We start from the raw sequence: 23,839 nt of genomic DNA, 5'->3' as shown, positions 1-23,839 counted from the left end.
AAACCCCACCGGTGGCCTCTTTCTGCCTCATAGCACAGGCTCTTGCACAGTTTATTCCCCAAGTACTTACTTTTAGGGTTAATTTCTGAGCAGGGGAAAGCACTCATGCTCCCAACGAACTACGCTGTTAATCAAACACAGTTTTTCTCTGGGTTTACACACGCATAATGAAGGCTGTACCCAAGCCAAACCTGGAACAGAAATGATTTCAAGAACCTCCCCCTTGTTTGCCCAGTCCCAGAGTGTTGACTTGTCTTGCTGGTGACCTGTTAGAGAAGTTAAAACTTCCTGTACCGTGAGGAGAAAAGGGGGCTCAGTGCAGCCCTTCCCTGGCAGCAGCAGCAGCCTGCCGCTCTCCGGGCAGCCAGCTGTGCCATGAGCTCTGCTGGAAGGCTGCGCTGCCTGTCCTAGGCGGAACAGAGCATTGCAGCTGATGGTACCCTTCTTCCTGCACCTAAGCATGCACGTTTCAGTGAGATACTGAACACTTCAGAGCAGTGTTTTGGGAAGACCATGACAGTGCCAGAGCCCTGCTAGGCCAGGGGCTGCGCTCCCAAAACACGCCAGAGCTGTCAGGGCTGGCTTCACTGAGGGTGGCATCTTTGGGGGGGCATAGAAAAGCAGGCCAGAAGACACACCTCTGTAAGTGGCGGGCGCTGAGGGAGGAAGGGTGTTCCCTGGCACCCCTCCTCTCTCTCCAGGGGCTGCTCCCAGTGCTCTGTGTCACCGAAACAGCCCTTTTGGCAGCGGGGCGGCACGTTAGGCCAAATACACACTGCAGCAGCAGCTCTGCTGCCAGGCCGGGCACTGCTCATCAGGAAACTCCTTGCCGCCACAGGAAGATGAGCTGGAGGAGCTCGGTGCTGCCGGCCCTGTGCCCAAGGGACAAGGAGCAGCTGTCACACCGCTCTTGGGCATGTTGCTGGGGGTGCTTGGCTACCACCCTGAACCCCTCTTCCCTCCTAAGCCCCCAAGTTCACTGTTCCATGCTCTTCAAGAACATTTCCCCACTTTATGCACCTGCCTATCCCAAACATTACATTCTTGCCTACCGCCATACTGCAAGACACTGGGTGGGCAACCCCCTGTCCATTGGCCGCGTATCAGAACCTGCCATTGCTGCCTGCTGAGGGGATGATTTTGAGGCAGAAGCCAAAGAGCCTTCCACTTCTGCTTGTGACAACCTCTGCACTGAACTCCAGTTGGGTTTTAAGTGTCCTACAAAAGCAGAAAGTGTGCCTTAAAGGGACTCCAAAACAATACGTATGGAATAGGATCTCATGGAGGGAGAGAGGTAAATGTGAAAGATTACATGGATATATGTCTGTGTGGCCAGAGAACTGCAGATTAAAAACCTGCAAAATAACAGCTTATAAAACTTCCTCCTGCCAGGAGGTGACCTTAAATATTCACTATTTTATTTGTTACCATGAATTTACTCATGTTTATTTACTTCAGCCTACAACATTCTGTGCCTTTGGTGTGCGCTATTCTTTCGTCTGTCTTTTGTCCTCCCGTGCTGCCTATACTTCACTCTGTGCTGTCTGCTGTCCTGCCAAATGAGGAAGTCGAAGAGACAAGACGGCAGAGCTGGTATTTCCAATAGTGTGGTCCTAATTAAACCAAATCTCCCTGTAATTATCTCAAATTAATGTGTTTTTTTTTAATGTTATGCTTACAACATTGTGAGTTAAAGCTGTTATATCATATTGTTGTATGTATATGTTTTATAGACATGTATTGTTATATGGAACAACATGCAAATCACTCCAGGGACATCAGATTCTTATCACTGCCATCTACATCTTATGAGATTTATTGGGAAATGTGAATTGAGCAAAGTAGGTAGCTGTTACCAAATCCCCACTTATTTCAGATCTATTATGACCAGAAATACTTCCAGGAAATCATATGCTGGGGCCATATACACACCTATGTATCACATATAGGGTATATGATACAGGGAATGTGATTTTAACCAATTTTTCTCACCGCCAGCATAGCAAAATGTAAATAGGCAACTTGTTTTGCTGCTCTGCTCCTTACATCATTGCCAAACACTGGCAAAGAAAGGGTCCAGGAGTCAGTGCTTAGCTGGCAATTTTGCTGATAATGCAGGAGGCAGAGCAGCCTGCTAATTCACACCCACAGGGCCTCTGCTGACAAACAAAAATGGGCTTTTGTCATTGTCAATAAATGCATTAGAAACTGCTCTGGAGATAACACAAGCCCCAGTAGCCCTGTTACATCATGCAAAGAAGGGGAGTGCCAGGGCCTTCCAGCAGCCAGCTGCAGGAGATGTGAAGAAGGACCTGCCTCCTGCCTGTAATGCTGCTCCTCTCCCATCAATGAAACAATGAAATGATGAAACAGTCAGCAGGCTGTGAACCAACAGAGCTGTTTCCAATGAACTTCTGAGAAACAAGAAACAGGTATTTTCTCACCACTTGCTGAACTCCTTGCTGGTTTCTTGAGCTGCACGGTTGCCTGGGACTCCTGTGTCTGCACCTCTGGGGGCTCCTAGTAATTCAGACTTTATTTCCCAGAGCTGGGAAGCCTGGTAATGCTTCACAGGAACAGAGCTTATAGCTCCCTGCAGCACAGAAGGATACCATCTCACACCAAGTCAGGGTTTCCATGCCCATGCCACGAGGAGCCTGGATGTGTTGAAGAGGACTTGGATAACACAAAAAAAAAGTAAATTCCTGGGGAATAAAAAGGAAGTTGACAGGAACAACAAACCCTAAGCAAACCTAAACCCCAGGATTTCCATTCAGGTCTCACACTATCCAAACTTCATTTTGAAACTGGACATCTGCTTTGTGGTCTGTGAGGTGTGAAACTCACCACCGGTCCTCCCACTCCTGGGAAAGGAGAGTGCTTGGGCTTTGTAACTCTCCATCATTTCCTCTCATTTGCAGGAACTGAAGGTTTTCCTGCAGATTTTTTATGAGAAAACGTACTCCCTCAAGGCTGGCTTCACCGTACTGAGGGCACAAAATTCATCCTTTTATCCAGGTCCTTATCTCTCCTCTGATGTTTATAAGAGCTATTTGCTGATGATTTCCAAGGTGTCATAGTAACAGGTGTTGCTTCTCCTAATGTATGCCAGGCTGAAATTGCCTGTATGAGGTCCAGAGACAGGGCAGAGCAAGAGACATTCTACTTCAGCTGTAGCTTTGTCGGCAAGTTTGTTCCTGGAGTTTTCTCCGTATCACTATTGTACTCTCTTCTTTTGGGTAGACCTTTCCTTCCAGCACCCAGGGCAAGACTGTACATCCAACTTGGCAGGTCATTTAACGCTGCTGGAGGGAGTGAAATCTATTCTGCACATTCCAAGTGTTTTTTGTACATGGTGACAAGCCCCAGCCCTCATCTCCTTAGCCATGCTGAGCTGTTTGGATGCCTCATCAACACTGAGCACTGCAGCTCAAAGAAACCCAGTCTCCAGGGCTCATATTCAGGGTGTGACATTGAGGGGCTTTGTGCAGAACTGAAGATACCTGTCTCAGACAGACATACTACCCAGCCCCCAGAGGGACAAGGCACATGCTTACAAGCTTCTTCTGAAGTGCTTTCATTGCTGTTTCTGGTTGATTACCTGTGGTTAAGAGTCTGCTTAGTTATAAACACTATCTTGAATCCTCATTAACAACCATATCAGATACCTACAAGTTCCTCTGGAGCTCTGGTTTAGCATCAGACATGGTGGAGGTGTGAGCAAAGGAACACCAGCTGAGAAGGGTGGCAGACCCCGAGCTGAGAGCAGAGAAGGTGTCCCATAGCCCCAGGGTACTTGAGGAAAGGCACTAAATACACCTCATTTCTTTTGCCTGCAGTACGTTAAAGGAGTGAATGATATGGGGAACAAAAGAGAAGACAACATAAGGAAAGATGAGGGGCTTGGGGGGAGAAAAGCCTTCATTGTCAACACTGAGGCTTGGTGCCTATAGCAGGGGGTTATGAGATGCCTTCTGATGGCAAATATATTCTGGCATGATGTATCACTCTATTTTCCCTACCATTACTTGATTACCAGACCACCTTGTTGCTTCAGTGCATTAAAAGCATCTGCCAGCAAGGCTGCAGTGCTGTGCCTCCAGCAGAAACACAGAAGCAGGCAGAAATCCTCACCGTGTTCAGCATGGTGCCTTTTTTGGTCCATCAGAACCATGGCTGATCAGCCTCTCACATCTTTCTTTTTGGTTGTCTGCTTTTGCCATGTTTGCTGCTGTCAGAGCAAGTTCTGCACTCAGCCACTCACATCCAGATGTCATGAAAGCAGGTCAGCACTGTGCAGAGACACCTGAGTGCAGAACACATCCTATTTTATTAGCTGACTTCCATCTCCAGCACTACTTCAGTCAGCCTCATCAGATTTTCAGTAGGGGAAGGTCTGGGCACTCCTTTCACTGCTTTGGTTTTAATTAAAAACATAGTTTTAACTCCACTCCTTATTTTGGATAGCTTTAATGGAGCTAAATATGTATTTATTCCTTTAATTTTTTTTTATGTATATATGACTTTTTATCTTCTAATTACTCATCAAGGCTTGAAAAATTACAGATTTCCTAAGGTCCATGTTTCAGATGGAGGGCTCAATTCCAGTTTGCTATAGGGGATTAAACATAAAGCAAAGATAAAAGAGGAAATGCAGTCCTCTGTGTTTGACACAGAAGCCAACCATGCTGTGTTTCAAGGTGCGTTTCAGGCAGAGCCATGCAGACTGATTTTGAAAGGAAAAGTCAGCTGAGAGAATTCTGTACTAACTGCAGCAATGATCTCTCTCGGTCTGCCTTAAGGGAACTTTATCAGAAAAACAGAAACATCCTCAGTATTCCTAGCACAAACCAGGCGGGGATCCAAAAATACTTCACCTCTGAGTAACTGGGGAAATGAGCTTTTCTCGTGTGCGTTCTACTCCAGTGAGTCACCAGGCGGCTCAGCCCCCGGCATAAGGCATCCTTGCACAGCAACCAGTCAGCAGCAATGCTCAGCCAAGCATATGCCATCACAGTTCACAGGCTGCAAGTGAACTGAAGATGTACTTCACTACAGGCATGAAATGCATATTTCATTATGTCCACTATGGGGATGTGATGTGCATAAAATCTGAGAGATTGATTTTCTATTAAAGCATGGTAAATGCTGGTTTTCCTTAATGTTCCACCAGCATTGCATCAACTAGCATGTTCAAAACAAAGCCCTCTTCATGTCAGTTTATGGTGGTTTGTGCCAAATGTCCAGCAGACCCCTTCTGTAAGGTACGCAAGTGCCTTTTTCCTGTCTGGAAAGAAAATCCCAGGAAAATGTTCACAGGAGGCTCTGCTCCCTCTCACACTGTGGATGTGCTCTCACACCCACCATCTCAGGAGAACAGAGCGTATTTATTCTCACTACTGTGTTAAGGAAGTGATGCTGATTACTTAACAAATCCCATGGCAATACATACCTTTCAGCTCAAAAGGCACAGCTTGATTATAAAATGGAGCCAAGAGTAGAGGCAGACCTGCTTCCCTTGCTTCTCCCCAGGAGTCAGTGGCTCCCATCACCCCAACCCAGCAGCCCTTTGCCTCCCCTCTGGGCAGATTCAACTCACTGAACCAGCACTATCGAAGGCAATGAGAAAAAAAAACTGAACAGTTCTCTGTTTCCAGCTGTGGGAGTCACAATGTCCTGGCAAAGGCTTCATAGAACATAACAGTGGGCTCAAGGAAGGAGTGGCTGTGGGTGACAGATGCAGTGGCAGAAAGCAGGAGCATGGTGAGGATATATCATTGCAGCTGCATTGCTAAGCCACTGCTCTGTTCCCCACTCATACCCATGAGCAGCAGCAGCCCAGAGTGGGCACTGCTCTCACCGGTGAGCATGGAGCAGACACAGATGTGCCAAGCCCTAGCTGTGGGGCAACATGACTTGGCTCCCAATCTGCTTTGTAGTGACCCAGGACCCTGAAAACATTCCTGAATCATCACCAATTATTCATGTGTCATTTCTGATGTGGTAGCAAGCAGCTCATGGAGACAAGTTGTTCTGACAGTCAGATAGATACCTTGTCATTCCTCATCTAGAGGAGAAGGCATTCACTTTTCAGGAGATATTACATGGAGTCTCTGACAATTCCTGCTTATCAGCCACCATCTTGAGATCTGATCCAAACCACCCAGATGTCAGTGTTGAGACCTGCTGACTCCAGGCACACTGGGACCTTTTATAAACACCAATTTAATGCAGGTCTTTACACGTAATATATCCTTTATAAAACAAAGACATGGGCGTACCTGTTTACTTTGTGGTGTACATTTTTGCAATGAATTAAAATACCAAACTAGATTTTAAGGTCTAAGCTAAAGTTATGCACAGAAGGTATGCTCAGTGGGTGCAGGAAGTGCCATGTTGCTTTTGGTGAACATGAGAGAATGGAAAATGACTCTTCTCCCACATTTGCTCAAGCATTTTTAAATTAATGAACAAAATATTTTGCATCATGGTTAATTACAGATATGGTAATGTGTCTTTCATTGTCCCAGAGCAGGAACAGTGAGATAAGAAACCAGAATTACAATACAATAGAGCTAAATTCTGAACCCTGCTGTAACTATGGCAACCTTCATTCACAGTATTTAACTGGGACTACAGGAAAACAGTGCACTCAGCAAGCCTGAAAAAAACTTCCTACGTCACTGGCTTACAAATTCAAAGACTTTTACAAAAATTGGACTTGCTAAGAATTTCCTGTTTGCAGAAATCATTTGACATTGCCTCTGCATTCCCTGATCATGTCGAGTACAGGGACAAGTTTTTCCAGAGTGCTCAGGTGTTAAGGGAAATAAATACATTTCAAGATGACAGGCAAAGGAAAAAATAAGAGGTGAAATCCAAAATTAAGCTTTAACATAAATTCTAATACAGTGTCCTGTAATTGTGCAGTCACTGCTAAAAGCTGGCACTGTCAGCAAGAGTATCTTAGTTTTCCTGGATTGCACAAAATCAGAAGGTGGCACTGCCACAGATTCTTCTCTCCCTTCAATGTATGTTCTTCCCTCCCACCTTCGCTGGCGTCAGCAGCCTCAGCTGTGTTGTCACGGTCCCCCGTGCTACCCATACGTAAGCTCGAATAAGGAGTACTGTGGTATTAACAGAACACAAAACAGAAGGAATGGATCAATACAGTGACATTTCCTCTCCATACCCAGATCCTCTGATATTCTGGGCTGTCAGGGAGGCGCCTCAGTCACTGACTGCTCCCTGGCATGTGGCACAAGCCTGTCATTCCACTCTGCTTCATACAGCATTTTTGTCTATTCTTCTGGTGCTGTAGACTGTAGCTGACAAAGGATAAAGCAAAAGGAAGAGAAAAATAATTCAAGCATTAAAACCAAACCTTTCCTCTTTATATATTTGATGTAGCTGCCTGGCATGAGGCAGGTAGTAAATGAGCTTTCACTTTTTGACTATTACTGACCAGAAGAAGTAGAGTACTTCAGCTACTGTATCTACTTCAACATTCACTATACCAATGCGCTATATGGAAGCAACCACACTTGACAAGCTTTTAACCTAATCCTCAGCCACACAAGACTGGTTAGTGGCTTAAGAATGAAGGAATTTGTAGTTCACAGGGATGGGCAGACTTCTGGCAGGACTCTTACCACTGAAGCTCTAACGAGGTCAGGGACATATGGCTTCAAAACACCATACTACACCTGACAGTTTGGCCTTGCTAGTAAGGCCGAACAGGCTTGGACATGCTCACAAAACATCAGGTAGAGGTGGCTAGGTGCCTGGCAGGCATACTAAACCCCTGAAAACATGAGAGTCTGGCACTGTGAGTGCTCTAAAGATTGCCTTAAGGAATGATCCTGGAAATGGTACAGCATGGAAGAGACACCAGTCATGCTGTAGTCCCTTTTCCCTTAGTTAAATTTTCTTTGTTTCATATACACAGCCCCTGTCCACAAGAGGGATCGTTACTGGTTGCAGGCATGCAGAGAGGCATTTGAGACCCAGAAGCCTGTCTGTTCTCATAGGTCATCTGTATTTGAAACCAGCCCACTTTTTTTTTTTCTTTTGAGGAAGACCTGGCAGCAAAGCAACATTTTAAACTTTCCTTTCCTGACGCTACTCGCATGTTTGGGAGGGAGCCTTGCTGCAGTTAGCATTACAGCCTAGGCACTGTGCAGCAGGTCCCATGCCTTTGAGCACAAGCTGGGCACGGGGCGTGCACTTCTTGTGCACATGGGAGCCTTAATATATCGCAGTCTGGAAGCAGTTCAGAGTCGTCAATGATGCAGAATTGCTAATCAGAACTTCGCACAGCTGAAGGACACAACACAATGACCTTTACTACAGCTCTGGGAATTCTGTAGCAGCCTAAAATGACTTCATAGAGCTGCTCTCCCTGGTCAAGTAGGAGAAAACTCTTTGCCACCACTGGTGGTGGGGACACCATGCCTCTGAACAAAGCACCTTTTTTATACGTACTTTTCTGAGAGAGGGGAGGAATTATCTCTGATTCAACAGAGCTTTCAGATACACTTTCCAGATTACTACAATGGTTTCATTCAGTTATGCAGGCCTCAAATTAAAAGTTAATGAAAACTAACACACTTCTCATTTCTCCTGAGGCACATCTGCTCTCTCATTTGGATGTCTGAGAAAAGCAAGTCAGAAGAAAATTCCTCTTTGACAAAGGGACTCAGAGAACTGCCTGGCAGCACATTCCTGCATCACCACCGTCGCTGTCATTTTGAATCAGTCCTGCTCGTTTTCCAGCTGCATGTTATAGCCACTTCCCGCATGGAAACACGTGTGCAAGTAAAGCATCATTAGCTCCAGTGGGCACCTTTTGCTTTCTCAGGAAATTATTAAATGGTGTCCCCAAAAACTTGACAACTGGAGAGTAGTAGAAATTACAGACTCATGTTTGGCACAGAGTGTAGTATTTGCAGCTGTACTGACTGCCTGCCAGGAGCCATTTGCCTACAGAACATGCTGTCTTCCAGTTGCTTGACCTGAGGTAGCTCAGGAGGATGAGAGCAGTGCTACAGAAGTGACCAGACTTTCTCCTTGCAGATTCCTCTTGCCTGGCTTTACAGCTCTCCTCTGGAGGAAAGGAGGCTTGCCAGTTTCCAGGTGATAGCAGATTCAATTGGTGGTTTCCAGATTAACCCGAGACACTGCTTTTCGACTCTGGGTAAAGCATCCTTTCATTATTAGCATGCAAGAAATACATAAACCTTTGAATCTTATATATTTTACCCACAAATGCAAAACCACAAATCTCACATCTTTAAACCCTTACAGCTTCATAGCCCCTGCTCTCTTTATTCCAGCTGTTTTTTATAGCCATTTCTTTTCGACCCTAGCAATCGCCTCAAGTTGTGATGCTGGTACTTGGTTTACTGAAGTAGATGTGAGCATTATTCTTTACACAATTCCTTTGTTTAAAAAGACATGTACAAAGTTCTTGCTTTTTCTGAACAGAGCAAAGAGCAGGCAGGCAAACAGCAAGAGCCCACCTGTACTCACATTCAAGCCTTCTCTATGAAGATCTTTGCCGCAGTGTTCTCCTTCCTTTCAGTGTCATGTCCCTGAACTCATTTTGATGTGCCCTTTTCATTTCTATGCTTCATTTTTTATGGCTTTTTTTCTTCTCTTACATGCAGTTGTGTGAATCCAAAACTTGGGGTTTAACCACTTTCTGTCTATATTATTTATTAGTACACTGTATTACCAGCCTGTATGGGACGCACTATTACTTAATTTTGTGATTCTGGTGCAATATTCTGGGAGGTGGATTGTGCTGGTTTGGTTTTCAGTAATCAGACATTTAGTGGCTTCCTCATTCCAAACCAATTTTATGTGTTTTTTTTTTCTCATCCTGTAACTTTCTCTTACTATTTCCGACCAGAATTGATGGGATCACAGACTGATCACATTTTGCTGCATGGAAATGGGAGGGAATTACAACCACACATGCAGGATTTTGCAAATGGTGAAAATGATGATGGGATAGCTACACACGCTGACCGAAAGCACAAAAATCACTCCCAGGGTGTGGCGCTGCATTCCCTCCTGCTCCCACCAGCCCTGCTGCAGCGCCCTTCCCATCTGCCAGAGACTGCTGCTCTGGCTCTGAGTGCTGTGCGGAGCCATGCCCTCAACTAAAGGAAGGAAGACAGAAGCAAGAAAGAACTTCCTATAAATGAGGGTACAGCTGGATGGCTTAAACCATACAGGCAACAAAGTGAACAGAAACATATGGACCTGCCCTAGGGACTCCACAGTTACCTGTTCTTTTAGCTGAATGTCATTGGTATGATTGAGCCTGATTATGCAAAAGTGTAATGAGACATTACAACTGGGTTGTCCACTGGGTGGATCAAAGCACTCAAGTATGCACTTCAACCGTGAATCTAATGTTTTCCATTGGGAACAAATGGTAAGGGAGATTAATTGCTGTGAGTGCTGAAAAGGAATGAGCATGAAGATTGCGCTTGTGATGACAGTATTTGTGAAGACATTTTTTTGAGGACTGAAAGTAAATCATTCATTGTCTTGTGTGAATGTATAATTATATCAGCATCATACACAAACGAAACAGGAATATTGTGTGCTACTGCTGTTTGCAAAGGAAACTGAAATAGTGACTTGGAAGTCAACCAGTCTTTGGTAACCAAAGCTGTAATTTAAAACATAAATGTCTTTCTGAGCTTATCTATTCTAAGCTGGATAGAGCCCAGCATGTTTCAGTTTTTAAATAACTCATTCCCATGACCTTTGCAACTCACTACCTTACACAACAGTGCAAAAAAGAGCCTCATACACATGACTCAGGCTGCCTTGGGGTTGGTGAAATTGAAGAACGAAGCCTACATAACATGATCACTAGCAAAAGGAAAATAAAAGACTGATTATATAACACCCAGCCAAATTGAGCAAACCTCTGCAGTTATACAAAACTGTGGGCTGCAGAGACACATCCGAAGTTCAACAAAGTTTTAAAGAAACAGCCTGATGTGGCTGGTGTTCCGTCCCAGTGTTTAGCATTAATGATCATAGAAAAAAAATAATCCTTTCTCTCAAAATACTGCTCTAAAACACTGAGCTTGCAGTGTGGATGTAGTCCAGGATATTTGAAACACACTGAATAAAAAGATTGTGAGGAAGGCGTAAATTGCCTGGGCTGCTAAGCTGCAAACCCAAAATCATCCACAGGAAATACATGCTGTGAGCTCCTAACAACACGCAGGGAAGCAGTCTCCTTACACTTACTGAATGGCTTCCTGATGATCCCAGGTCTTTCTGGAGATTCCTCAGAGGCACAGCCCATCTGTGGAGAAACCTGGGAAATTCTACCCCCTCCCTGGCCTGTCCATCAGGATATCATTGATCTGTGCAACTGAGTATGTGTGTTATTCGGAATTGCAAGCTATATCCAGCCCTGGGATGGGATCCAGAGCCAGGGAAGGCAGCCAGGGGCCAGTCCAGGGCAAAATTAGACTGGGGATCCCTAAACGACCTTTTATAAAACTCCACAGGGCAAGAAGGGCACCCTGAAAGCAGGCATGCTGGAAATGGTCATAGTCCGGCCTTCTCTTTTGATTGAAAGGAGCACATCTTTGTTCTGCTGAGACAACAGGATCTCTCAGAAGGAAGGGTCTACCTCCAGTTCTTCAATACCATAAACAAAGCTCCAGCTTCTCTTGTAAGACATAGTGTTGCTTCTTCTGCTGGTTCCTACCTTACTGTGTAATACCGTAATGGGTAAAACTTAGTCCCTGGAACTGTAATTTTCACCTTCAGCCCCCACTGTCTGTTTTTCCAGGCGAGTATGATCACTGTCCAGCTGCAGGTCATTGTCCTGGGTTTAGCAATAGCAGTCAATTTTTCTCCTTCTTGGTAGCTGGTGCAGTGCTGTGTTTTGACTTCCAGCCTGGGAACAGTGCTGATAATACCAATGTTTTCAGTTGTTGCTAAGTAATGTTTACCCTGACCAAGGACTTTGTGAGCCTCATGCTCTGCCAGGGAAGAGGGGAAGCCGGGAGGAAGCAGAGACAGGACACCTGACACAAGGTAGCCAGAGGTATTCCATACCACAGCACATCATGCCCGGGGTGGGGGGTAACTGGGAGTTACCCAGAAGGACACAGGGTCTTCTGGGTCAGACTCGTTTCTTGGCAGGTGGTATCATATCCTCTTCCCTTGTTATTTTCTCTTATCATTGTTGTAGTTGATAGTAGTGGTGGTGATTTGTGTTGTACATTGGTTGCTGGACTGTTCTTGTCTCAACCCATGGGAGTTGCACTCTTTCAATTCTCCTCTCCATCCCTCCGGGAGTGGGGAAGGGGAGAGCCCCCGGGGGGGAGCGGGAAGGGGGGGGGGGGGGGGGGATGCGGGCCTCGATTGCTTCCAGCCCAGCACCACTCACTGGGAGTGAGTGAACAAGCTGTCTGGCTAGGTTTAAACCATGACACTCATGCAGAAATCCACTGCTCCTTCTCTTAGAGGCAGCAACTGGCACTCTGTAACCTGCTCAGGGCGCCTACCTGCAAGAACAGAATCATTTAGCCCAAAGATTTCAGATCTTCTTAAGTTATTATATTAGTTACTTATTAGCTAGATGACATTCTCTCCTATTTGTCTGTGGCTAGACCCAAGCTATCTCCTTTCCAAGCCACTGAGAAAGTATTTTTCTTGTTTTGAGAGGCACACTGTCTAGGGATGGGCAGACAAACCAGAGTGAAGGTGAGAGAAAACGACAAATACATTTTTGTTTTGTTGTTTAAAAATATAAAGGTACAGTATAAAGCAAACAGTAAATATTTATGTAGGTGGGTTCACTTGGGATAATAACTCTATTTATTAACCAAGGGAAACAGTGACTTAATTCATCTGTCTTCTACAGAACAAAATAACTAATGCTTGTATTTTTTCATCAAATACAAATTTCAAACCATCGGGGTCTTACTTTCCCAGAATTTAGGCATCAGTGAACTGCAGGAAAGCAAAGAGGAGCAAGAAGGAGGTCACCTCTGGTATCTTTCTGAACTTCATTGTCATAAGGAAATGCAGCCTGATCTAACCCCTGGCCTCAAGACATCCAATTGACTGGTTCAGAGTCTGCTCTTAGTTCTAAATCTAAATTTCTGTCTTCTCTAACTACTTTCCACTCCAAAGTACACCCGCATGCTAGGAAGATAACACCAGTACTTCTACTCACTGGCACTGGCTGGTTTTCCTCACTGCTGAAGAAATCATTATTCTTTGACACTGCCATTTACCTAGCAAGATCACAGCTCACACCAGCCAGCTGTGTGTACAGACCATTCGCTGACTTCCCATCTCCTGACTGGTGACCTGAAGTAAAGACAAAAGGCTGTATCCAGTTACCAGTCTCTGAACAATCCTTTATTTTAGAAGTATCACGTATCATAAAATGAAACCAAGATACCACTGTTTCAGCAACGTTAGGTAAATAATACACTGTCTGTTGTAAGCTATTCTCTGTCTGGAAAAATACAGGCAGATTCCCCTTCCCTCCCAGCTTTAATCTCCACTAGTTCCCCTGCAGTCTCCTGAATTGTTCGTACACTGCAAATGTAGCTACTTTTTTAAATGACTGTAACAAATAAAGCTGAAAAATGCACACTATGAACTAGGGCTGGAAAAGGGATCAACCCCTTCAGAGCCAAGTTAAGTGCTGGAGCCAACCTCCTGATATCCTGAAACGGCCTCCTCATAGCACAGACACTGAAAATGGCATAAAACAGCCTTCTTGAGGCTTGCAAAAAAAAAAAAAATTTCCAGTTACATTTTCCTACAGAATTCCCATTATTTCATCAAATTGTCCGAATGCTGTATTCCTCAAACTGGGTACCAAACCCTGAAAGACTAACCCAGGTGAAGGATGCAAGCTAGTGCACTATTCTACCTGATGCAAAAAATTCAGTTAGTTCTCTGCTAATGAGATTGAGGAATATAACAGGATGGTCTTGAGGGACAAGAGGCAATAGGTAGAAGCTGAGCAAAGAAAATTCTGATTAACTACAACAAAAAAAATCTTCACAAATAAAGTGTTGAAGCACTGGAATTGAGGCCCAGGCAGGCTGGGGCACCTCAGTCCTCAGAGATGGCCAGAACAGGCTGGCCAAGTCCCTGAATAGCCTGACTTACCTTTGAAGTTGTCCCTGCTTTGGGCAGCAACTGGGGCTCTGTGACCTCCAGAGGTCCCATCCAGCCTCAAGATTCTAGGAAGCTGGATCCCAGCTGCTGGATGAAGCCAGACCCACTCACTGCTGCACTTCAGAAGGGAACTGAGAGTGATGATGCAATGGGCCTCCAGGGGGGTCAAAATAAATACAGCTATCTCTAGGTCCCACAGTGTCAGCAAAATACCCACTGAAAGCAATTGTCTCCGATTCCCCACTAGCCTCCCATTTAGAAAGGGCAGGGAGAGCCGAGCCATGTGCCTCAGTGCTGCTGGTTTGCTCTAAGGTTGATACTCTTAAGAGATGTTTTTAAAAAATCACCTTTTACAAGGTTCATTGTAAAGCCTCAGAAACATTCACTGTGCCTGGGAACCTGGCTGTGTTAGAGGAGGCCATACACATCACTCACAGCAAACACTCCCTGAGAGGGCCACAGAGTGCCTGAACATACAACCAAAACCACCCTTTGAAGCAGACCAAAGATCACAGGCCATTCCTTTTTGCACGTGCTGTCTGCTTTGAGCTCTGCTGACACATGTATTTTCACCATGTGATGTTCCTGATTTCTGCTAAATTACTGCATTTTACATTGCTGTCACTGCTCCTGTTATGCTTTTGGGAGAGGAAAGATAGCATAGTCTTGTCTTGTTCTTCCTGTTTATTCAGTACATGGCATGGTTTGCTCCCTTATTTTCCCCTTTGTTAGGCTTTTCTTTCCTCTTTCAAAACTTGTAGGACTCTTCTGTTTCTTTTCTTTCTGCTCCAGGTTAGTACAGCAGCATGCCATGTGGAAGTGATTGATCTGTGCATACAGTTCTGAGACAGGTTTTATGAGTGACTGCTCTTTTCAACAGGCACAGGAGCAAAATGGCATTTCTCAAACACTGTGTGCAAAGACACTGTAAAGAATGTTAAGGAGTCAGGGGGATACAACATAATTTGAAGTATTACCCTGTGATCCTGAACCTGCTTTCAGTAAAACTGAATCAGTAACATATTTATATCTTAGACACAAGATCTTATTTAATCTAGGAGGTTATTATGAACGATTTAAAATAAAAATGGATTTTAATGATCTGTAATGGAAATGTGTGTAGCCAGCTTCAGGGTAACTACTGCAGCACTTTGCCTGCAGTGGTAATGCACAGCTGCCTATCAATTCTGCAGTGCACAATCACCCACAGTTGGCAACAGGCACAGCAGACAAGAATTGATGTCTTTTGTTACAGTCAGATGGTAATGCTGCTGTCCAAGGAAGCGAGAGACTTCCCATTCCTTGAAGAGGTTACAAGTAATTGCTTTTCCATCAGTCCTTGATGTAAGATGTTAAATGTGGAACCTCGTGTTTTTATTCACTAGAATAATTCTTACTCTTTACAATCAGCAACACTGGACTGTTGCTCCAAGTGCACAGAAAAGTCTTGGCAGCAGCACGATGAAGAAAAGGAAAACCTAACTTTCCAGTCTGATTGCAACATCCAACTTCTGGCACACCAGCAAACTCACGCCAGCTTGAAGAGCAAAATGTCAGCCAAGTTTCAGTACTTTGTCTTGCATTTGTGGGATTTATATGTGGCTGCTGAGGCCGAATTCTCTTCTCACTCAGGCTTTTAAAATTCAAAGTCTGTCTTTTGTTCACAGAGATAGGTGGTATCAACAGGACACTGTGAGACAGGGAGCCACAGCTTCCAATACCAGCTCTGGAAGTAGCTCCTCTCCTGCCCTTAGGAAGTGAAAGCACTGAACAGAGGAAATAAACTGGGAGGTATAACAGTAACTTTTCAACTTCACAGCACATTATGGGGAATTGAACTAATGGTCATAAGGCGTTTTGAAGATCAAAAGGGCTAAATGCTAATTATTTTGTAGATTTTTTTTTCACCATAGGCAACTCTAGACAGCAACATTCTGTCTGGATAGTCAACCCTTACTTCCAATAAGACACGTGATTGGCAGTGACATCACCCCAATTCATTTCTGTGTATCTACTCATCCAACTACCACTCAAGTACACCCAGGCACAGTCTGTCTTCTCACAGACCATTACCTTCTGATGGGGTAAGAGGATGTCTTAATTGTGCCATCTTACATAGTCTTTAAAAACATTTCTAAACTTGGGTGCTTTACACTCTTGCTGCAAGTAGAAAATTATGTAAATAGTTTTTGTTACAGCACTCTCTGCCAATCTATTTCTAAGCATGTGCTACTGTTAAAAGGGAATGTAAATTATTCATCTTCAGTGCTGTTTAATGAAGTCTTTAATGTACAATGGTGTCTGTCAGATGCTTTCTTTTTCCCTTTTTTATTCTAAAATAAACCTCAAAGAGAAGATGATGGTGTACAGTTCTGGATAAACAAATAAATGTCACAAAAGTCACACAGAACACCACTAAATAATCATTTTAATACCCTGTGCTTTCAACTACTACTGTGGAAGACTTGCATATTAAAGGATGACATAGTTTTATCTTTCTAGCTGGTTTTCACAGATGGGGTCACAGGGCAGTATGTCTACTCTCTTAAGGCCAGGCTGGATGTTGTCCTGGGCAAGCTGATCTAGTTGAAGACATCCCTGCTCATTGCAGGGGGGCTGGACTAGATAAGCTTTGGAGGTCACTTCCAAAACCAAGCTAAATGATTCTATGATATCCTAAGTAGACCTCTTGAGTCTTTCGGGCACTAAGTGCAGATTCTCCTTTGTTTACAATACTGGTTTCAGTATATAGCTATAAACATCCTACCACGTGGATAAAGATGCAAGTATAGTAAAATATCTGTGATTTGTTACAGCTTCTATAGGAATGCTAATTGCAACACTGCACAGGCTAGCCGAACATCTGCTGCCAACAGCACACAGCAAAATGGGCATCCCAGCCACCCTGAAAATATAAAGGCATGAGAGCACATTCATCTATAAGGAGAGAAAGAAGGAAGTCAAATCCTTGTCAAATTTATATACTGTCCATATTAAAAAAAATTACATGAAGAGTAAGGTCGAATCAAAGTATCTCAAAAGTGTATGCAAAATTGAACGTTGCCCTAGAGATGTGCAACAAGGACAGGGTTGTCTCTAACAGAAAGGAGGGAGAGGAGGCTGCTGTTCCTGCAGCACTGGCAGAACGATAGGTGCTGCTCTTCTGGGGAAGGACTGTTCCTTCTTGGTAACCACTGCCCTCAAACCATCTCTTCCTGGCAGCGGCGGCAGCAAATGCAGTTTTCTCAGCAGCACAAGATACAGAGGCCCCTGCACTCCATGCAGCCTGTTCACCTCCAGGGATCTTGGTGCAGACTAAACATCGGGGAGCAAATCTAAAACAAACCAAATGCTGCAGTACAGGCTTCAGAGCTCTCTTGCACAGTTGCACAGTTGACGTGCTTCGCGGCTGTTAAAGGCACTTCTGAGCATTTCAAGGGGAAAAAACCCAACACGTTTCCCATTCTTTAAAATGAATTCCAAGTCGATAATACACCCTACAGAAGTTTTTAGACACGTTCCCAGTTTTAGTCTTAGCAACAGGTACAAGTTAAATGACTCCTACTGCAGTCAGAGGAGCGGGGGGCAGGCTGCTGCCAGGTTGGCTCTGCAAGCACCACGGGACGTGCTCCCCCTTCGAGCCTTCCCCACACGGGATGGGCTTTCCCTTCGGTTTTTCTGCTTGGCGCCAGCGGGACTGCGCTCCTCCGGTTTTATCTGCGAATCGCCACCTCTACCATTCGCCTAGCGCCCCGTGAGGCAGGCGGCTGCCGCAGGGCTGCCTTGCCCCGCTGCGCCTCGCCCACTCTCCCAGAGGCGGCTCCCGCACACCAGGGTAGCTTCGCTCGGCTCCCGGGGCAATGAGGCCTGAGGGGCTGCGGGCGCCCCGCTCACAGGCACCGAGTGGACCTGCGCCGTCACCACCGCGTTGGCGCCCTCCCACCCCTGCGCAATGCTCGCGCACGCCTTCCCCCACATCCCTCAACCGCCGCCGAGCCTCCGTGTCACGTGCTCTCCTTGCCCTCCCCAGCAGCCAATGGGCGGTGCCCCGCGGGCGGCAGGGCCTTTATAAGGCTCCGCGCAGGGCGGCAGCCGCGGGTGAGAGGTGGTTGTGGCGGTAGTTGAGGGGGAGGCGGGTGTGTGAGGGAGTCTAGAGGCTGCTCGGTAACTCGAGACACTTCCCTGTTCCGCCCGGGCCCCGGGGCCAAGCCGTCCGGGAAGGGGCCAGGTCTGTGCCCGCGCGGCCTGGGGCGGAGGAAGGGAGGAGGGGGTCGTGCCGGAGGCGGGCAGGCGGTTGGGAAGGGGAGGCCATGTCGGGGACGCGCGACGCCTGAGGGGGTAGCAGTCCCCATCGCGGCGGCTCCGGGCACCGGCGGCGGGAGCGGCCCTTCGCTCCTGCCGGAAGGGCTGGGGGCTTGGCGCTCCGCGGAGCCGCGGGAGCGGGCGCTGGCTGCGGGGCTCTGCGTGGGCTGCTCCGGGCTTGCCGCTGGGAAGCTGGGTCGCTCCCGTCGGGCAGCGGCAGCTCCGGTCGCCTTCAGAATTGCGGCTTGCGTTGTGTGCGTGTCTCCTCTCTTGTCGTTCCCCCTCCGTGTCGGAGCTCTTCGTCTCCTCTAACAAACTCTGTCTTGCTTCTTCCCCGCCCCCCACCCCGGGCTTCTGCTTTGTGGATGTTGGCGGCTTCTTGTTGTGACAGGAGAATGTGTGTGTGTCCTGGGCCCAGGCGGATCGGTATGTATCTCCACCGGTACTCGCAGGAGCGCTGGGGTCGGATGGGACCTGGGGAAGGGACTACCGGACCAGGCTGTGTCCTAGGGCTCAGAGCTGGCTGGAGGGAAGATTTAACGGTTCTGCTTGTGTTGAATGTTTCTTGCTCCTCCTCCCCCACACGTTAGTTGATTCAGGTCTGTCAAGTGTGTGAAAGGCACCCGGGATAAGCGTTTTGACCTGGAGCCATGGGTGTCTTCTGGCACAGTTAGGCAGGTGTTTGGGAATACCTTTTAGCGCAGCATTGGTTGGCCTTAATAGTACAGTTAAAACAAACCTTTATTAGAAAAAAGGGTAATAAATGCTGCAAACCCCATAAATTGACCATTGACTCAGTATTGTCCATATTAAATTTGTAGCCTGAAAAGTAGCATTTGTACCCTGTCCTGGGCTTGGAGAGGTATTTTAACACTGTCTTGGTTCTAATTTCTTTAAATTGTGGTTTGATTGTAAAATTTTCTGCTTAATCTCTTTTTGTAAGAAATAAGAGATATTAAAGTAATAATTTAAGAACCATCTGGAGTGTCTTAGTTATATTTGAGGTATCTATGTTGTGGATGTAAGTGGGAGAGATTTCAATAATTTCAGGCTGCAGAGCTTTGAACTTCTCAATCAACTAGGATTTATTAAATCTGATACATGAGACAGGCTGATACCTTAAGACGACATGGATCTACCGTAAATGATACTGGCTGTGGAAAATTTGAAGCCAACTTCTTACTACTTGTTCGATTTCATGTAATTGATAAACTAATGGTTAAAAATCAGCAAAACATCCTCAGGTGGCACTGCAGAGCCACTTTCAGAGCAGTGCATTTGTATTTTTGCTTCATCATGGATCAACAACATAACTGTCAGAACAGTTGTTGTGGCACCATGTGTCCATTCAGTTGGAGACTTATGGGAGACTAGTGCTGAATCTGAAGTGTGGGCACATCCATAGAACTTTGAGGTTCCGTAAGCAAAACTGCTGCTTTTAGAAGTCCTGTGAAGACATACACAGAACACCTACCAAAATAGCTCCCTTTGTAACTGAAAAGCAATGGGGTAGATTAAAAAAAAATCTGTATTTGGAGTTGCAGGTTTTTTGCTGTCATGCAGTATGTGTGTGAAGCCTAGGCTGGAGAAACAGACTTTCTGGGAAGCAGATGGCTTACAAATTCAGTATGCATCTGGAAGTTCAAGCCAATACACTGCTGCAGTTTCTGGGCATCGGCTGTGGTCCACAGGACTACAGCTAGAGCTCTTCCTGGTACTTGAACAGCAGAAAACTGGTTAGTTCATTCTTCATAGCTGTCAGTACAAGGCCTGGGAGAGGTCAATGCATAAGAATTTAAATGCTAAGTAAAGACAGGCTGTTTTTAATACTAGGGTATGTGTACACCATGGTGCCATACAAACTGGAAGTTTTACATGTGGAAGGGGGAAAAAAGAAACAAAACCTGCTACGGACTTGTGATTGCCTAAAGAATATCTGCTGTCTGTCACCCTACTGCTTGCTTTTTGTGGTCTAAGCAGTTGTATGTCATCTCAAATTTCTTTCTTGAATCATGCTGTTAGATACTTTATCTCTTCAACCTTATAGAGTTTTCCTCCCTGTGTGCCAGCTTTGTCAGCTGGGAAATCACCAGAAAACAAATCTCCATAAAATTCTTGTAAAAGGTGGCAAAACCATAGAGTGTTCCATGCTAAGTGTTGTCTTAAGTTCTATTTGAAGCTGCTTTCTCTGGATGATGTTTTCACTTCCTGCCAGCTGAGTGGGTATAATCATTAAAGTATGTATGCTGAACTGAAGTATGGTATAGTGTTTTGTTACAGCCCAATGCAGTATCTATAAAAAAGCACCTCTTAATACCTTCTCATTCTCAAGACCCATGAAACTGAACTCTATATAGTAAGCAACTTTGTTAGAGACTGTAAATGTCTTAATACAGGGCTCTGGGGAAAAAATTGTTAGCTGTCCCCCTAAGCATAGTTGTTCTCTTGTCTTTCAGCAATTCCAGTCCGAAGCTCCAGGCTGCCATTGTTGTCTGATGCCATGCCAGCACCAGCTCATCTGTTTCCATTGATCCGTAACTGTGAGATGAGCAGAATAGGCAGTACTGTGTGTTACTGCCACCATAAACATCTGTGTTGTTTATCATCTCATTTTGCTCACAGTCACTTCAGATATGCACCTCAGAAGAAATTTGCAGCACTTTATAGGCCAAAGGAGAACTTTAATCACTTTATTCATGCAAAGGATTATGCTTCCACACCACAGAGATTTTACCTCACTCCTCCACAGGTCAACAGCATTCTGAAGGCAAATGAGTACAGTTTCAAAGTCCCAGAATTTGATGGTAAAAATGTAAGTTCTGTTCTTGGTTTTGATAGCAACCAGTTGCCTGCTAATGCTCCAATAGAAGACAGGAGGAGTGCTGCCACTTGTTTACAAACAAGAGGGATGCTTCTGGGCGTATTTGATGGCCATGCAGGGTGTGCCTGTGCTCAAGCTGTCAGTGAAAGACTGTTTTATTACATTGCTGTCTCTTTGTTACCTCATGAGACTTTACTTGAAATAGAAGATGCTGTGGAAAGTGGCAGAGCTCTGTTGCCCATTTTACAGTGGCACAAGCATCCCAATGATTACTTTAGCAAAGAAGCTTCCAAGCTTTACTTCAATAGTCTAAGAACTTACTGGCAGGAGCTGATTGATCTCAACAGTGGAGAGACTACTGATGTGAAAGAAGCTTTAATTAATGCTTTTAAGAGGCTTGATAATGATATTTCTTTGGAAGCTCAAGTAGGAGATTCAAATTCTTTTCTCAACTACCTAGTACTGCGAGTAGCATTTTCTGGTGCAACTGCCTGCGTGGCCCATGTGGATGGTGTTGACTTGCATATTGCAAACACAGGTGACAGTAGGGCAATGCTTGGGGTTCAGGAAGAAGATGGATCTTGGTCTGCAGTTAATTTGTCCTATGACCACAATGCACAAAACAAAAATGAAGTAGAGCGTGTGAAAATGGAACATCCAAAATCTGAAGAGAAAAATCTTGTGAAACAGGATCGTCTCTTAGGTCTCCTGATGCCTTTCAGAGCTTTTGGTGATGTGAAGTTTAAATGGAGCATTGAACTACAGAAGAGAGTAATAGAATCAGGCCCAGATCAGCTGAATGAAAATGAATATACGAAATTTATTCCTCCAAACTTTCACACTCCTCCATACCTTACAGCTGAGCCAGAAGTCATATATCACAGATTACGGCCACAGGATAAGTTTCTGGTTTTGGCCACAGATGGGCTGTGGGAGACTATGCACAGGCAAGATGTGGCTAGAATTGTTGGGGAGTACCTCACTGGTGTTCACCATCAACAGCCAATAGCTGTTGGTGGCTATAAGGTAACTCTGGGACAAATGCATGGTCTCTTAACAGAAAGGAGAGCGAGAATCTCTTCAGAGTTTGAAGATCAGAATGCAGCGACTCACCTGATACGTCATGCAGTGGGTCACAATGAGTTTGGCACTGTGGATCATGAGCGACTGTCCAAGATGCTGAGTCTGCCAGAAGAGCTGGCTCGAATGTATAGAGATGACATTACAATTATTGTGGTGCAGTTCAACTCGCATGTTACAGGTGCATGTCAAGATGAGGAACTGCGAGTTTAAGCTAGGAACTAGTTACCAAAGTTGTAACAATGGCCAGTATGACCAGCTAATAAAAAACAACCACCCAACAAAAAAACCTCCCAAAACCCTCAGCAAACAAGTTTGTTGCTTGTTAAATTCAGCAAATCTATTGTTTCTGCCTTCCCCTAGAGCTCTAAATACATGGGAAATGCTATTGACCCAATAAAAACTTGAAGATGATGTCACAGCTTGTAAAAAAGTTTTTGTAATAACTTTGCACTATTGATTTCATGAATGCTGCTAGAATAATGTCTTGAATTTGCTAGGCTTGGATGAGGGATGAAAGGAGGATAAAGAATTAACTATCAAAGATCTGGCTGTTCAAGAAAGAAAAGCCTGGTTATACGTATCTGCAAGTATCTACACATAATCTTAAAGAAAAGATGAGTGTTCTTTTTTAAAAAAAGTTATTCTTACAGGGCTAATTCTTGCAAAGTAGATATGGTTATTTGTGAATATGCTGTCTGCTGTTTCTTCTAAGCAAAAGATTACTTTAACCAAGTAGGTCTTCAGTGTAACAAAGTTGTCTCGCAATGTCTTTCACTTAAGGATAATTGTGTAGTGTTGACTTTCAGGTTTAAGCCATAATCAATACCTGAGATTCTGTTAGAGCTTAATTGTATCTTATGCATGGTAGCTTCTAAACTTGTGCAATAATAGTTAGCTGGCTGTCGGCTTCTGCACAAGTTGTAGGGCAATAATACATTACAACATGCAGTAAGATAACAGATAATTCTGTGGAAGTCTCAGTTTGCAATATGAAGGGATTTTCAGGCTTCTCAGAAAGTCAGTGTTGTTGGTCAAGACTGTTGGCTTCCCTACAGTTCATGGCCTTCATGGACTCTGCACTGTCTGGTGTTACTTACCTAGTAATTGAATTTTCATCTGAAAAGATCAGGAAGTCATTGCTAACCTCTGTGGCTTTGTAGTTTGCACTCATTTCCCCTTTGGCTATTTCAAATGCTCAGATTTAATGTCTTGCACTTGAACTGATATTTGTAAGTCAGGTTAAAAAAATGTGTGCATGTTTAGTGGCTTTTGCTAGCAGCTTCTTTATTAGCAGCTCTGTATTTCTGGGCAGCTGGTGTATGCATGTTCTTAAGTCTAGAATGCTATCACAAGAGCAGTTTCTGAAATGGGTCTCCCTAGCTTGTAATGGTTAAATTTGAACTTAAAAGACTGGCTATAACTTGTGTGCCTAAAGTTGTTGGGCTT

General features: G+C 44.9%; 1 protein-coding gene and 1 long non-coding RNA gene across 3 annotated transcripts; one reads left to right on the top strand and one right to left on the bottom strand.

Moving 5' to 3' along the window:
- Positions 1 to 4,697: 4,697 nt before the first annotated feature.
- On the bottom strand, positions 4,698 to 11,821 carry LOC133266653 (uncharacterized). The gene is made up of 3 exons (XR_009742469.1): positions 11,278 to 11,821; positions 6,053 to 7,328; positions 4,698 to 6,014 (listed from the first exon to the last, which is right to left on the bottom strand). It is a non-coding gene; the product is annotated as an uncharacterized LOC133266653 (long non-coding RNA).
- Positions 11,822 to 18,312: 6,491 nt separating this feature from the next.
- On the top strand, positions 18,313 to 22,958 carry PDP1 (pyruvate dehydrogenase phosphatase catalytic subunit 1). Of its 2 annotated transcripts, XM_061448104.1 has the most exons (3): positions 18,313 to 18,415; positions 18,881 to 18,915; positions 20,946 to 22,958. In XM_061448104.1, exons 2-3 carry the CDS (start codon positions 18,885 to 18,887, stop codon positions 22,601 to 22,603), a joined length of 1,689 nt encoding a protein of 562 aa, XP_061304088.1. In that variant the 5' UTR covers positions 18,313 to 18,415; positions 18,881 to 18,884; the 3' UTR covers positions 22,604 to 22,958. The 2 variants fall into 2 exon arrangements, with proteins under 2 accessions (XP_061304088.1, XP_061304089.1); XM_061448105.1 differs by lacking the exon at positions 18,881 to 18,915 and having other exon boundaries at positions 18,316 to 18,415.
- Positions 22,959 to 23,839: the final 881 nt, after the last annotated feature.

The sequence above is a fragment of the Pezoporus flaviventris genome, unplaced genomic scaffold (genome assembly GCF_033815535.1).
Source record: "Pezoporus flaviventris isolate CSIRO_AGI_PZ_B2104156 unplaced genomic scaffold, CSIRO_AGI_Pfla_v1 ptg000007l, whole genome shotgun sequence".
Lineage (NCBI taxonomy): Eukaryota > Metazoa > Chordata > Aves > Psittaciformes > Psittacidae > Pezoporus > Pezoporus flaviventris.
Note: the sequence above shows the minus strand (reverse complement) of the source record. Positions and strands in the feature narration are given on the sequence as shown.

Coding starts and splice junctions, on each gene's coding strand:
- PDP1 (XM_061448104.1), top strand. CDS start 18,885: ATGTGTGTGTGTCCTGGGCCCAGGCGGATCG. Junction 18,916..20,945: donor TCCTGGGCCCAGGCGGATCG/GTATGTATCTCC, acceptor CTTGTCTTTCAG/CAATTCCAGTCCGAAGCTCC.